The 16,425-nt window shown below is 32.6% G+C and overlaps 1 protein-coding gene across 5 annotated transcripts in view; it reads right to left on the bottom strand.

Annotated features, from left to right (window-relative positions):
• EPHA7 (EPH receptor A7) overlaps positions 1 to 16,425 on the bottom strand; it is a 164,136-nt gene that overhangs the window by 143,351 nt on the left and 4,360 nt on the right. For all 5 annotated transcript variants that reach the window (XM_036871775.1, XM_036871776.1, XM_036871777.1 and 2 more), the window contains exons 2-3: positions 16,074 to 16,138; positions 11,816 to 12,485 (exon numbers count right to left, since the gene is read on the bottom strand). In XM_036871775.1, the coding sequence (XP_036727670.1) occupies positions 11,816 to 12,485; positions 16,074 to 16,138 (735 nt within the window). The remainder of the gene's footprint in view (positions 1 to 11,815; positions 12,486 to 16,073; positions 16,139 to 16,425) is intronic.

The following is a 16,425-nucleotide window of genomic DNA, read 5'->3' as shown; positions in this document are numbered from 1 at the left end:
AAAGATTTACAAAGGGGTAAAATGATCAAACCATTATGTTCAACCTTGAAAAATACAGTGCTCAAGTACGTAATGTTTGTGCAGAATAAACATTAGACACAGCAAGAAGCATGGCCCAAAGAGCAAATTTTTAAAAAGTTCCGATCAGGTTTTCCTTGCAAACTAAAATACTGAGCCACACGTTCTCCCAGTTTCAGATCACAAGCTGAATGTCTAAGCTTAGCATGCGTTAATTTTAGAGGTCAGTTTGAGAAACAGATTTTACTGAAGTCTGACTGTCCCTCTGTCCTTGAAAAGACTGAAAAGCTGAAGTCTGTAGGTTTCTCAGAGGGAGACCTAGACGGAAACCGCGAAGTTAAACAGCAGAGTTTCTGCTCCCTCCCAAATCCTAGGTTTCTGATAATGTAAGAGGTGTTTGCTGTTCTCATTTTAAAACACATTTACCTACAATAGTCACAATATCCAAAACACGCTAGTTGCAAAAATTTACCTTCTTAGGATTTGGGAAAATACTACAAGAATTGAAAGTAAGTAAAAAAAAAAAGTGAAATTTATTTTCGCTTATAGTAGAGGAAATATAAACAATCTACTTGAAAATAAGGAAGCAAAAATCTGTTTATAAATTGTTTGCTTTGTGAAGCAAAATTTAAAGACATTACTGAGCTTTATTTTGTTTTGTTTTTTCTTTTTAAAATATGCAATAATCCAAGAATATCCTGTATGAGTATTCAGCCTCTTTATAATTGTCACCTGAGATTTCCAAAGAGAAAAAAAATCTTAACTATTCTGCACTTATAAATTAAGAGATTAGTGCACAGCAATTTAGCAATCTAAAAATGGATCAAGGAGAACAATAAACTTAATTTTTTGTTCCATTGTGTTCACTTGCATGTTTTCTTCTTGGTGGGAGTAGAGGTGGGCAGTGTGTCTGTGTGTGTACCTATATCTGTATGTGTGCATATGTGTATATACATACATGTGTGTATATGTATATGTATTGTGTGTGTGTGATGTTAAAGTGGAAAGAAAACAGGAAACAGTTAAGTTCTGATTTTACTTTGGGATCTGTCATAAATAAACTGTTAGAACTATAAATGAGGTCCTTAGTTGTCCCATTTATTACAAGCTCCCCCAAGACCTTCTAATTTATCTTCAACAAAATTTAAGGTACACTCAACCTTCAAGAATTTGTGATTCTAATTGTCTAGGAAGAGATTATACCCTCAAGGAGTATAAGAATGTACACAGAACATTTATGTTATAATGAATTTATACATTTAAGTGGGTAAGATGCATATCTCACATCTCTTTTCAAGAATAAAACTACTTTACTGGAAAGTGTCAACTAAAATAGGAACACTACGTAGTATAATTATTTCAACTTTTAAAAATAGAAGATATAAAGAAACACTTTTTGAAATTAATCAAGTTTATTTATCCTATCTACTAGTTTAAATTAATGTCATTAATTAATGTCATAGGTAAGTTACTGTCATTAAGTGTCATTGCCTATATGGGAACTGGTTTAGCTAAAATAATAAACTACTATTAAAATAAACATAGAACATATGTATCATTGGAAAACATAGATTAGTATAGTGAACTTACTAATAATCAATTTATTTTTCTCAGAATAAACTTTTATTATATCTAGTGATTCTTTAGATATATTCTACATCTTTCCACTCCCACCCTTAATCTCTCTCTTTTAGAAAGAATGATCTTCTTAAAAAGTACAATAGGTAATATTAACATAACAGACTGTTAACCAACTTTAATAAATGACAAATACAAGATATCTAGCTAATAATTATATGTGATCAATATTATATTTTATTAATAAAAGCAACACAGTGCCCCCTTCCCCGGATCTAGGTTTCTATATTCAGTGTTAATAGCTTCAGTGCAGGTCTGAGGCTGATACCACCGTAGATGAGGGGCTAAACTAGATGTTAACTGGGTGACACATGAAACAAAAAATAAACCACAGTATGTGTCCTTTCAAAGCCTCCTAGTTTTCTAATATATTGGAAGCAAGAGATAACATAATTATCAACAGTAAATAATTTAAATGAAAGAACCAAACTAAAAAATTCAAAATCCACAATACCTAAAATGTAACTGTTAAAATTTTTTCAGACTACTATGCCCCAGAATGTATTTTCCCCTCTTTTCTATGTCATTCATTGACCCCAGACTAAACAAAATACACTAAATAATAAACCTTACATACTTCTTTATAAGACCACAAAATTCGAGAAAAATAATGCACATTTATTTCAACTGATGTATGTATTATTCTGGGTTCCTGTGAAATGCTATTATTAGGGATTAATATTTGATATGTATACACAGATTATAACTTTTAATGAAGTTGATATTATAGGTAGAAAACAAAAAAGAATGTCTTTAACTCATTAATTTGACCTAAACTCAAAGTTGAATTGTTTTTGTTTTATGTGTGCATGTGCCCTTCTACTGCCCACGTATTAATACTATAGGAATTAACACATATTAATACTATGTCGATAACCTAATGAAGATAAGCTTCCATAAAAGTAAATTTTTGTGATAATTTGCATAGGATGAGATAACCTGAATTAACTTAAATGTGAGGAAAATTAGAATAAAAGGATTGTCAGAAATTTTCCTCTCTGATTCCTGCGTCAGATTTTTATGCCCATAGAGAAAAATACCAAATACACAGCTGGGTTAAATTTCTCCCATTAAAATAATAACATTATTTACACAAAATAACTACATTATATATACTATTACCATAAATAAAAGCTTTTGTAGATTAGTGATAATTACCTTAGAGAAAATGGCTTGAAGCTCGATAAAAAAAAAATCAAATTAATTGCAACATTTTAAGGTATCACTGATTTATATTTTAACATTATCTTCTAGAAACTGATGCCAATTTAAACTTCCACTAGAAATATACAAGGGTAACCATATACTTGCCAAAGTTAGGATAATTAGAAATGTTCTGAAGTCATGTACTGAGTTTCTAAATCATAGGAAGTTAAATCGCACATATGAATTTCATATTGCCTTCCTTCTTTCCTCATTTTTCCTAACTTTCATCAGGTCTTTCTTCTTTCTGTCCTTCTTTATTTTTTGAATAGTTATCATGTTCAATGTACTGTGGGTACATACAATGTTGATTGAAGATGAGTAAAAAGCAGTATATTTTTAAATGAAGTCTACAATGTTCTAGAAGGAAATTTTGCTATGATTCTTATTATCACAATTATCCTTCTCCATATTTTTTAAGGAATTATGAGCAAATATCTCACAAAGGACAGAAGAAACTGATTAACAGTAGCTGCTCCTGGAAAAAGGTATTTGAGACTGGAGCACACAGCGATGGCATTTGTTCCAGATCTATGCACATTACCTATTCACAAAGCCTTAAAAAAACAAGTATTATGAGCTTCTGAAAGTGAATAATTTAAAGAAGAGTATAAAAATTGTAATGTAATGTAGTCATAACTGAAATAGCAGAAATATATTTGAACGTGATACTGAATTTACATAATTTCCAATTTATAGAATAGAGTGTAATGTTAGCTTAGGGACTGATTTCTCAGTTTTGTTTCTCTTATTTTTCGTTTGTTTTGCAAACCAAGATAATATTTACAATATATAATTTGGAAGAAGACCAATATATTCTTAAAACAAAAGCTACTTTCCCATATAAGATAAATAAGCTTTAAGACCTTCTTATTTTAGAAAATGTATCAGGCTCTTGCAACTCTCTTTCTCAAGACATAAATATTACATTAGTAAAGTGGGAAATGGCTTTTTGTTCATTAAAAGAGGCAGATGGAGTAGTTAAAAGGAAAGACACATAAAGACAATGGACAAATAGAAAGTGGGAATATGATAATGAATAAATATAAATAGTTACATTATTCTCATAGAAATAAATTCCCCATATCTGGAGCAGACTCCTGTTCATGTTCGCTAATTCTTAGCATATCAACTTGCTATATGCTATGAGCAAAATGAAATACAATATAGGGTTCTCTTACAAAGTTTAAGACTAATCACAGAGACTGGACTTACACAACAAGAAATTAACTAGTGATATGAATTTGAAATAAGAAAATATTTGCCTTGGGAGTGGGTAGTGTATAACCAAATTTCTCAAAGTCTTTAAGAAATTTGATAAACATTTATTTGGAAGACTTGGGTGGTGCAAGGAACTGTGCTAGGTACCATGGTAGGTAGGTAGAATACTATAAGTAAGTTTTGGTTGTTAAGAAGCTTTAGAAGCTGTAAAAGGAAATTACAAACATTGATAAAAATCAGATCGCATATGAAGATCCCCAGAGAGAAAGGGCAAAGTACTTTTAAGAATCCACAGAGATCTTTTAACAAGGTATAAGTGCCATTTAATTTGAAATGTAAGGAAAGGCAAAATTTCAACAGCCTGAGATAGGGTAGGTGGCATTGCTGGTAGAAGAAGGCAAGGCAAGGTAAAAACCAGGAGAATGGTACAGCCAGTATCTACCATCAGAATTTGGAAGAGAGGTCACTGAAGAAGTTGGGGATGTGAGAGATTAAGATACAATAGGTAATTGTGATGGTTTATTTGTCATGATGGTTTATTTGTTTTTCTGTTTATTTGGGACCAAAGGTTAAGTAATAGGGCATCATAAAAACATCTATGGATGTGCTTCAGGTAGAACGAGAGACCAGTCAGTACCAAGCAGAGGGAACAGGGCTCTCAAGGATGATAAATTATGTGACTGAAAGTTAGAAAAGAATACTAGGGTCAAGTAGGAGGTATTTAAATGCCACCCTAAGAAACAGTGAATTTTTATTGGTCATTAGGAACCTGAAGCTTTCTGAATAATACAGTAACGGGGTCTATGTTGTGTTTTACAAAGTGCATTCTGACCGCCCCATGAAAGAAGAACCGGAATAGAAAAGAAAATGGCAAAGCAGATGAAATATTTAGAATGTTGGGAAAGACAGAGATATAAGTATTTTGAAATTATTATAAATGAAAGAAAGCGCTCAGATTTGTATCACCATGAAGACATCCTGAAAGAAACTTTATTTTTTAAAAATTCCTTGTGATAGATAAATGCTCATCTATAAAGATGTGGTCCACTGTATTGGTTAGGGGCAGGGATTCTGGAGCCAGACTGCCTTGATTAAACAGCAGTCGGCCACTCTATGCTCTTGGTGATTGTGGGTACTTAAGCCATCCCTTGCTGTGCTTTAGTTTTCTTACATAAAAATGTGTATACATATCATTTATGTAAATATGATTTAACATATAAAATGTAACACTTTTATGTTTTACATACTTTTAAGTATGTTTTTCTCCTTTAAACTGGGTAATAACAGTGCTTACCTCTCTGTAAGGAACACCTCTCTGTAAGACTAAATGAATTAACACATGTGAAACACTTAAAACAGCTCTTGCCATGTATTAATAATTTAAAAACAAACAAAATCTATGACCTGTTTTTGTTGAATGCCTTGACTCTCCCCGCTTTTAAATCATTTAAACTATACCTGTCATTTACTACTGTTCTATTGCCTGAGCCCTGTATTTTATACAGATGCTAACTTAATTTAAAAACCCATATTTTGGAGATACAATTCAAGTTGTCTTTGTATGAGCTACCAGGTTACATAAAACATAATTATATTGCTAAAAAAGGTTAATGTTCAAGAAAGTTTAAAAACACAGGGAAAGAAGATCACCCACTATTTCACCATTCTGACACATTCATTGTGACGATATTTATGTTCCCATCTATTCTTTTCCCTATGCATATTTTGCTTAATTCTAAATATCAGTGTATACATTTTATTCTTTATTTTTCATTCAAAATTATTAATAAGATGATTTAAAATTCCTATATCACATTGTTGATACTTTAAGGACTAAGTTCAATCAAGATGAGGCACTTAACTTTCGACATTTAGGTTATTTTCAATATTTCAAATTATATATATTGCTTTGCTGGAGGGAAAAAAAAGGTTATATAAAAAGTTCTTCTCTTTCACTGAAATATCTTCCCTGGTAAATTACCAGGGATGAGATTACTGACTTAAAGGATATTTAACTATCTGTGGCCTTTGAGATCTATGTTCATTCACTCACTGCCATGAAATTTCTTTTTTTTTTTTTTTTTTCTTCTTTTATTTATTTATTTATTTTTGGCTGTGTTGGGTCTTTGTTTCTGTGCGAGGACTTTCTCTAGTTGTGGCAAGCGGGGGCCACTCTTCATCGTGGTGCGCGGGCCTCTCACTATCACGGCCTCTTGTTGCGGAGCACAGGCTCCAGACGCGCAGGCTCAGTAGTTGTGGCTCACGGGCCTAGTTGCTCCGTGGCATGTGGGATCTTCCCAGACCAGGGCTCGAACCCGTGTACCCTGAATTAGCAGGCAGATTCTCAACCACTGCGCCACCAGGGAAGCCCATGAAATTTCTTTACTTAGCCAACTCCTTGTTGCATTATTAATACTAAGATAATAGCAAGCATTCACTGATTATTTGCTATGTCCCAGATACTATTCTTAGGGTTTCTACATGCATTATTTCATTCACTTCTGACAAGAACTCTATATGAGGGAGGTACTATTTTTATTAGCCCCATTTTATACTTAAGGAAACTAAGGCTTAGAGAGATTGTCCTAGTTTATGCACCTGGTATGTTGTTGAGCCAGAATTTAAAAACTCTGTGACTCCAGCATCTGAGCTATTAACCCTATAGTGTACCTTACATTTCTGTATATATTTGATTATAAATACTATGTATCACAAAAACTCATTTGTTATCATGAAAAGTAATGGTACAAATTACATGTTTCTTTTCTGTGAAAAAAACACATGGTTTTCAAAAATCTAATCAACAAACACAGATTTCAATATTATTAATGCTATTAAGTTGAATGTTTTAATTATTGAAGTAACATATAACATACGTTATATGTCTGTAAGTTTTACATTATTAAAGTAACGATATATCTGCTAACTTGATAATAGAAAATATTAAGAAGAAACTATTAGGGAAATTCCTTATAATAAAAACTAGAAGTCTATGATTATTTGAGTTCCCCTTTACATGAAATCATCAAAAAAATTACTAAATCTTTAACTCAGAAAATTAAAATTAAGCAATATAAATAATGCAAGCAGCTCACATCTCTATGTTCTGATGTATGTGCATGTAAACTGCATTACATCCTTGGATTTTTTACAATTAGGTTGACCATATATTCTATCATCCAAATCAGAACACTTTTGAAAGCAAAAAGACACAGCGTAATAAGTAAAACAATTATCCCCAGCAAACTAGACTTATGGTCACCCTACTTAGAATAAAGTTTCATCAGTTCTTCAGTAACTAAAATCCACTGGTTGAAGTTCAGGACAAATTTTAGGGAGTAGTGTGGTGCAGTGGGGAAAAAAGACTTGAAATGATAAACAGGATCCTGGATTCTCATCCAATTTTGCTACTTATTAATATCCCTGAGCTTCAGTTTCTTCCTAAGTTCAAAGAAAGAAAAAATAATACTTTCTACCTCGTAGCGGTATGGTAAGGATTAAATGAGAAAAAATGAACATAATTTTTCAGTGTAAACTACAACCTACTTATACAAATCCAAGTTATAATACCGAGTTCCACACTTTGAGAAATACTATTCTACTTTTAAAATGGAATAAAATTGTACAAAAGTTCTAAAAATTTCAAATTATATTTCAGAATATGATTTATTAGTCTTCTAAAAATATTTATATATGTAAACTAAAATCTGCTCTCAATTTTTTAAAATGACTACACTTTTTATCTAAATATATTGGTTACTGTGCATAGAAGTTGTGATGTAACTGATATGCTAAATATTTTCAAAAGGACTGTTTGACAATCGAAGCATGCTATCTGGAATTATATTTTTAAATGACTGTAAAGAGATGTTTTCTTTAAATCACTATATTAAAAAATTAGACAAGTTCTCCATATATTAGATTTGACAAACATGTGGTTTTCAAAATTGAGTTATTTTTTTCCAAAATCACAAAGAAGTAAAAGCTTTTCCATCAACTGATCAAAACTGTGTTCAGTTTTCACAGTTGTTCGTATTTCAAACTATACTTTAACACACATCACAATGGGCTGCCATTCTAGAAAGTGCCCAGATAAACTTGCCTTTAAGTAGCTAACCACCATCATTTGGCTAAGGGCTTACTAGCATCCTCTCCCAAACACTTTTAGTTTTCCTCTATATGGGACTGGAATTTATTTTCAAACTCTTAACAGGATCACTGAAAGGAAACAGGAGAAATACTTATAAAGGCAGGCCTGGACTCACTCCAGAGGCAAGTACTCTCACAGCAATGCGTTGGAATTATGCCCAGGAGGGAAGTGTTTTTGCAAATGAACATAGTGCCACAGTTAAGCATAAGGTATTTAATTCCTTTGTCAACATCACTAAGGTTAAAAATTAAGAACGTTACACGATAGACAATTTACCTGAATTAGTGTGCACATCCTTTTTCGGCTGAACCATAAGGAGGCATCTTGAGTCCTTTAATCACATGTTTTTAATGAACTCTCACTATTAATACCTAATTCTACCTATTCCAATGCAGATTAAAGTAGATGACAGTGAACTAATTTTACTTCATTTTTAAGTACCTTGGTGCAGTTTGCAGGCGACAATAATTTTGGTACTCAAATGTGGTTCCAATTCTTGAAACCAAAATAAATGAATGTGAATAATCTTAATAGTACCACATTTAATGAGATGATTTTGTTCATTTGGAAGAAATTGGAGTCGTCATGGTAAATATATCTCTTTACTGCAGTTAGAGACGGCTTTTCTTACTAAATTCTATACTCAGAAGTGTAGAACTCAAACAGTTCCTGTTTGTTTTTCTTAACAAGTAAATGTAGAAATCAATTGAGTTAAATCCACAAAATGAAACAAAAGAGACTATAATTTGCTTTAAAATTTTTTAAACCTTAAAAGAGCAGGACTTTTAATGTTATTTCCTAGTTTCTTTTTAGACAAATTTAATTGTCTAAAGGCCTTGTGGATAAGGCCTTTTATATGCATTTTTATGTATTTTTATGTGTCCCATTTTTAATTGTGCAAACATTTAAAATTCCACTTTCACATCAATCAAAATCTCCATACTACTGAAACCGGCTGCTTTCACAGCTGAAGTGTAATAGTGTGTTGTTAAAATGTTCTTATAATAGTTTTTGTTGAATCTACCATCATTTTTCAAGTACTTGTCAATAAAAACATTTCCAGTCAATAAAAACATTCCTTTTCATTGAATTAATTAGTTCATTAAGAATATTTCTGGGGCTTCCCTGGTGGTGCAGTGGTTGAGAGTCTGCCTGCCAATGCAGGGGACACGGGTTCGAGCCCTGGTCTGGGAAGATCCCACATGCCGCGGATCAACTGGGCCCGTGAGCCACAATTACTGAGCCTGCGCGTCTGGAGCCTGTGCTCCGCAACAAGAGAGGCCGCGATAGTGAGAGGCCCGCGCACCGCGATGAAGAGTTGCCCCCGCTTGCCACGACTGGAGAAAGCCCTCGCACAGAAACGAAGACTCAACACAGTCAAAAATAAAAATAAATAAATAAATTAAGAAAAAAAAAAAAGAATATTTCTATACTTACCAAGTGGAATAGCATTCTGCCTATTAGTAGTGATAAATCTCCATCAGTTTTTAATTTCCACACATGTGGAACATGCAGGATGTTCTACTTGTTAAGAAATACTAGTGAAGGAAGGGGGAAGAGGACAGTGGGTAGACAGGTTTGATTCCTTAAGGGAGTGTCAAAGGAGGCTGCTAAACTGGTCAACGGGACCAGAACCTATAGCATCTCTATTTGTTTAGCTCAGAGTTCTCTTTACAATGTCAGCTATGGCAGGAATGATAATTGAGTGCTGGGTCATAGGCATTTTATATGCTAGCAACCATCCACATGAAGTATTTAACTCTTCAACCAGGACAGAAAAAATATATTTGCTCAGTTACTCTACCTAAATAATGTGTGCAGTAGAAATATAATGTGAGCCACATACGTAATTCTTAAATTTCTAGTAGCCACATCAGAAAAGAGTAAAAAGAAACAGTTGAAATAATTGTAATATTATATTTTATTTAACCAAATATATCTAATGTATGATTCTTTCAATATCTAAGTAACATAGAAAATTACTAATGATGTTTGTCACATTTTTTTTTGTACTAAGCCTTTGAAATTCAGTACGTAATTCATACTTGCAGCACATATCAATTTAGAATCGCCACTTTTTAGAACCTCAGAGCCACATGTGGCCACCAGCTACCTTATTAGACAACACAGATCTAAATATTTGTTAAATTATTTCTTGAAATGTTCTACTAGAATGAGAATTTTATGGGGAAGTAATGTGATTTACATAACAAACTACTAGGACCAAGGCATTTAAGTTCAGCAATGAAACAGAATAATATTTGCCAGGATTCTCCTTGCTTTCTGATGGAAACCAGGGCAACACTGTTGCTAACGTCCCGGCTCTGGAATCAGAACACCCTGAGCTTGAATCTAAGATAGGACAAATATTACTTACTAAAGTAATTGCAATCAGCAACTTACCCTTGACAGCCCCATTTTATTTTCTGTAAAATAGAGATGATAATGTTACCTATCTATTAAAAGAACTCGTATGTGTAAAGCACACAGAAGAGTATCTGCACATAGTAAATTAGCAAAAACATTTAGTTACAATAATCACTGTTAGCTACAATTCCCTCTAAATTAACTAGGATGTACAAATATTAAAATTATGCAGCTGGCTTAGGGGTACAAAGAATACATGAAAGTTATTTTGGGGAATATATTATGTTTTCTAAGTTATAAGAGACATAAGTAATATAACCTTATTATATTTTCAGGATATCCACAAACAGAAAAATATCTATTAATTTTGAAGGTCCCTGTGACATAGTTTTAAATAGAAAAATACTGGCCAATTATTATGACCACATAAAGCTATGTAAGAGAAAATCCAGTTTTACTATACAAAGGAAAAGGTTCACTAATTCATATGCTATTATTGTTTCAAAACAAACAGAAAACTTCCAGCTGATGTATTCTGATAACTAAAACTTACTTTGGCCCACTTCCACAAAATTGTGGTCTACCTATAATGTGACTTATCAGAGAAATACTCCTTTTATTATTTAGTCCAGGAAAGAAATACGGCTTTGGCAGAAGCAACCTTAGAAAGTTAGCAAGGGAAATTTGATGATTTTTGAATCAAAGTTTTAGTACTTATAAAAAATAATTCTAAAAGTTTGTAAATCTATTTGCATGTGTCTTGCCTATTAGTAGAACTCTTGTTAGCAGACCCCTTAACCTCCTTTTCCTGTTATCCACAAGGCCAGACGATATGGGTTTCAAGACAGGAGGAATCACACATCATTAAATCCTGATTAATCTCACCTCACTCTGCCCAATCTTCTCTCTTAAATCTCGTAGCCCAATGTGCAACTGTTGTCTTCTATGTCAAGCATAGGGCCAATTAAATTTTAGTAACAAATATTATTATCGCCGATATTTACTGCAATATTTACTGAATCCTTAGTGCAGATATCACTATGGGGAATCATTGATAAGTTTAATAGTGACTTTGCTTAAGATCTACTCAATTGGGCTGCTGGTACACAGCAGACTCACTTGTTCAAATAGTCATTATTACTTAATAGTCATTATTACTTAAAATCTCTGATATAGAAGAAAGTGCAAAGTGAAATTTTAATAGCACACATTACTTACGTTCACAAGTGTCCCCTTTTTGCTGGTAGCCTGCTTTGCAGATACATTTTCCAATGGGCACTAACCATTCTCCTTCTGCACTGCAGTGCATCCTGGGGGAGTTTTCCGCCTCTTCCTCTGCACTGCTGACACATGTCCCTCGGACCTCGACTAAAGAGGAAAATTCTGAACCAGTCACTGTATCTGGAAAGACAGCTAAGTTCTCAATAATGGACCAGCACTTCTTGTAGTACACTTTGACCGAAACCAAAGCTATGCAAGCCCCTACATCCTGAAAGGCAAGATAGAATCCCTTTTTGGACAAAGGTCCAATCTCTCTCACCTCAGTGTTAAGCTTCATCTTTCTTTCACCAAGGTCACCTTGGGTAAAACTTTCATCTGCAGCAATGGTGTCTATTTTTACATAGAGGTTTTCTCTTATATTCCTGCCAGTGTCGTAGTCTGTTTCATAATAGTACAAATTAAAGGTTTCCTTGCAAGTTCCCAGGACTCCAGGAAGACTGTTACAATCCCTCAGGGTGAATTTCAGTTCTACAAAAATCCTTTGTGCGTTGCCTTTCGAAATCCAGTTAGTCCGCAGCCAGTTGTTTTGGTTGGGCTCCATAACCTGGCACACCTGGTATGTTCGGATCGGGGTATAGTTCTCATCCAAACCACTAATTTCTTCCCACTGTAAAATTTAGAAAAGGTCATCAGTCATTCAGCAAAAAATAACATTTGGCTTTTGCAAGTGCATGAGGACTCTTTAGTGTAGCACAAATGCATATCTTTGAAAGACCTAGGTGAATTCCTACCCTGACGAACACTGTAACCTTTAGAACAGAGTCTCAGTTCCGCTTCATCCTGGTGCCAGAACATCATTTTCGTTGCTTGTGTTGTTTATGCATACAATAAATCTTTCATTTTGCTTGATATCTGTTTGCTGGTGTATTAGTGTTGCTTTTTACATGTTTGCTTATGCCAATGTCTCCACTGAGCTTGGGATTTTTATAGACTAAAGCACATAACAAAATTACTTAAATTACCATTTAATGCATATACATACAGATACATGGCAAAGTTCTTGATAACTCCGTTGACATTTTAAGTGTTGATGTTAAACTTAGAGAGTACCTAAAAACACAGGGAAGAAAATGCCAAAAGTACTCTGAAATGTAAAAGCATTCCACAACATGTTGATATTCATAATGCTAAATCTTATGATCTTTGCAAAATGAGATATAAGGGAGGAACATTTTACAGAGTTATTTATTTATTGCAGTGTTATATATAATGCTATCCATAATGCCACATAACTATAAATAAGTAGTTATAAAAGTGTGATATATCTTTATAAATAAGTTGCTTTCAGCAGACAAACAAATGTACATGGCAAATCAGCATGCTGGATCATATTTCAGTAATAAGCTTTCTGACAGGAAAAATATCAGATAGTTAAAAATGTCCATTCATATGCTGATATAATGTACACTACAGCAAACTCATATATTTTCACAAAAAAGGAAAACAATAAGCTTAGCCAAATTTGCAACAATTTAAAGATTAAGTCTTGTATAATCTATCTATATTGCTCATTAGTTAATAAATTCATTTCACCTAAAAACCTAAGATAACAGTTATGTCTCTTCTTACCATTATTACAAAATTTCCAAGTTTGTATTTATGATACCTTAATAGTGAAATTGTCACCTACTTGTATTCATTTCCCCAATAGGAAATGCCAAATATAAAATTATATTAGTATTCTAATCCAGTCACATAGCATGAAATATTTAAACTATCGTTTCAAGAAAAGCAGGTGGGAAAATAAAGTAATAAGCATGTGGTAATGAGTTTTATTTGTAAAACTCGATCAGAAAAATCAATTTACTTACATGCTCTGTGAAATATTAATATCTAACTTTAAAAGTAGTTCTTAGAAAACTAACAAGACAGACAAATTAGTAATATACTGTAATTCAGAAATTTCTTATGATGACATATTATATATTTGCTACAATTTTATTATACATATCATCAAAGGTCCTCAAATGCAGCAAACAACTGATTATCATGTTCAGCTTTTACTCAACACAACTGGAGTTTGTGACTAGTTGATGGAGTGCATAGTTTCCTGTTTCAGTTAGTTGCTTATAATTTGCTTGAATGGCCCTTAGCCAAATATAACCAAATTCCTCCATTTGGACAAGCAGATTTTAGTCTCGTAATTAGGTTGAAATTATTAAAATAAGTAAAACTAGTAGTAGCCATCTACCAAAAAATGAAAAGCTCCAAGGATAAATGCGCTCTTTTGAACAATTCCCTAGTTACGAGAAACGAGGGCTAATTATTAGAAAGGAATATATCTCAAGAATTCCTTTTTATAGTTCCAAGAACAATTATATTATTTTGTTCAATGTATGAAAAATCAATTTTACTACCAATGAAACTCAGTTAATTTTAATGTTTAATTAAAAATTTACTCCTGTGGGGAAAGCTTCAAGATAACTGTTGCATAAATAACAAAGAGTGAGATGAAATAAATGCATTTAATGTAACTTTTGTTTTATTATCTCACTTTCTAAGAGACCTCAGTGATTTCTACAAACAACACCATTGGGAAAGAAGTCTTAATTCGGCTAGCATGCTTTTATAGTATGCTTATAAAGTTATTTCTAGACACTTATATCTTAATAACATTTTATTTCCAGTTAGATATTTAACCACATGTAAGCCAATCCATTTCATATATGGAATATATTGTCAGTCGTCATTTTCTAATATCATCTGTTGATTCCTAAAGATATGTAGGGTTAACGGTTAACTCAAGATACTTTGGACTGATAAAATGTCCATTTCAGTCCAAGATAACATAGACAGTCATAATTCATCATTTTATGGATTACATGGATGAAATATTACAATAATATATCAGTTTACTTCCCCTTAGAGATTAAAAACCATGCTGTATCTCTATTTGTTTTAATTGATGGATGGTGGAAAACGGGTCACATCTGTCATTGGCAAGAAAGGTGCTTCATTTTTTATTGCGAATGTCTTCCTATAGTGTATATTATTTTACTCATGGAAACTACTCCACTTTCAAGAAAAGTATGACATTCATACTTCAAACTCAGCATACTTTTTATATTTAATCTGTAAATATTTGTCATTTTTTATAGCTTTGTCTGACCAATACAGATAGCTGCAATATGACCTTAAGCGTCTCTCAAATATTAATTTAATAAAAAACCTAAATACTTTAAACAGATTTGCATTGTTCACATTTTGCATTCTTTAACTTCTAGCTTATAACATATTGATTTTATGATGTTCTTATACTCAAAAATCCCTTTCAGACTTTCATTCTTGTCTTTGCAAAGTTTCTTACACTTTTTATATCCTCACTTATACTTCATGCTCTTTGACTCCAGACTTTTTATTGTACCGAAGATTAACTTAAGTAACGATGGGGTACGTTTACCTTTCTTGGAGCCCCCTTCCTTAGTCAGGGATGAAGGATGTGTCCTGTCTCACAATTAAAATAAGACGTGAAGACATAGACACTGAACTAAACTTAAGTAAGTAATATATCTTTTCAGATATATGAAACATACGGTCAGAATTTTTTTAGAATCTACTTATATTTTCATAGAATTTTATTGGACGGCTTTCACTCATTTATGGTAACAGATTTTTACTCTGATATGTGCATACTCTGCCATCACTTCTGATTAATAACAACAGATAGCACAACATATAAATTTCAGAAAATCCAAATCATATTTTAGAGCAAGTTTTATGTTAAAATATTGAGCATATTATATTTTTAGTTACCTTTTCAAGTATATGTTGAATGATGCTAAAACGTTTTTCAAAAGAGGAAAACAGTTTTAAAGAACTACTGTTTTAAAGAACTACATACAACCTACCTGGTGATGATACTAAGGAAGTATAAAGCAACTAAAGAGGTTTAGGTGAGTTCCTGAAAAGCATGTTCTCTGTAATTAGTTAACAGTTATAGCCTGGAACCTGAGGTATGGTCCCACTCACAATAAGAGCTCATTTTTTATCCATTTTCCAATGTTCTAAATATACCTTGTCTACCCAAAGAACTCAATGCCTCATTATAAGCACAACAAAATATTGAACAAGATATTTGAGATCAAAACAGTTTCAATATGAAGAATGTGAATAATTCCACTGGGGGAGGAGGAAAAGGTTTTATTTCTTACTTAAAAAAAATAATGGTTGATATTTTATCAGGAGAAGCCCTTACCCCATTGGGTGGAGAGGAAATCCATTCCAGCTCTGTTTGTTGTGCTTTAGAATCCAGCAGTAGTACTGAAAAAGAAAGTTGCATTTCTAAATGTCAGATGAAAAATGAAAACATGTTTGTAAAAGTTATTAAAGTTGATCTAATTTTTAAAATAATTACCATTTTATGATTTAAAATAAAGAGTTATTTACGTTAATGAATGATGAAATGTATACCTACCTCTTACAAATACATTCCACTTTCTTAGGGGAAAAAAGATATTAAAACACTAGCATTATAGTTTTTAATTAAAATATTAAAATTAACTAAAAAACTCATGTGAAGTATACTGATTCTATAGTAATAATATGTT

Source organism: Balaenoptera musculus, chromosome 12 (assembly GCF_009873245.2).
Source record: "Balaenoptera musculus isolate JJ_BM4_2016_0621 chromosome 12, mBalMus1.pri.v3, whole genome shotgun sequence".
Taxonomy (NCBI): Eukaryota; Metazoa; Chordata; class Mammalia; order Artiodactyla; family Balaenopteridae; genus Balaenoptera; species Balaenoptera musculus.
The sequence above is the reverse complement of the archived record's forward strand: the minus strand, read 5'-3'. Positions and strand labels throughout refer to the sequence as shown.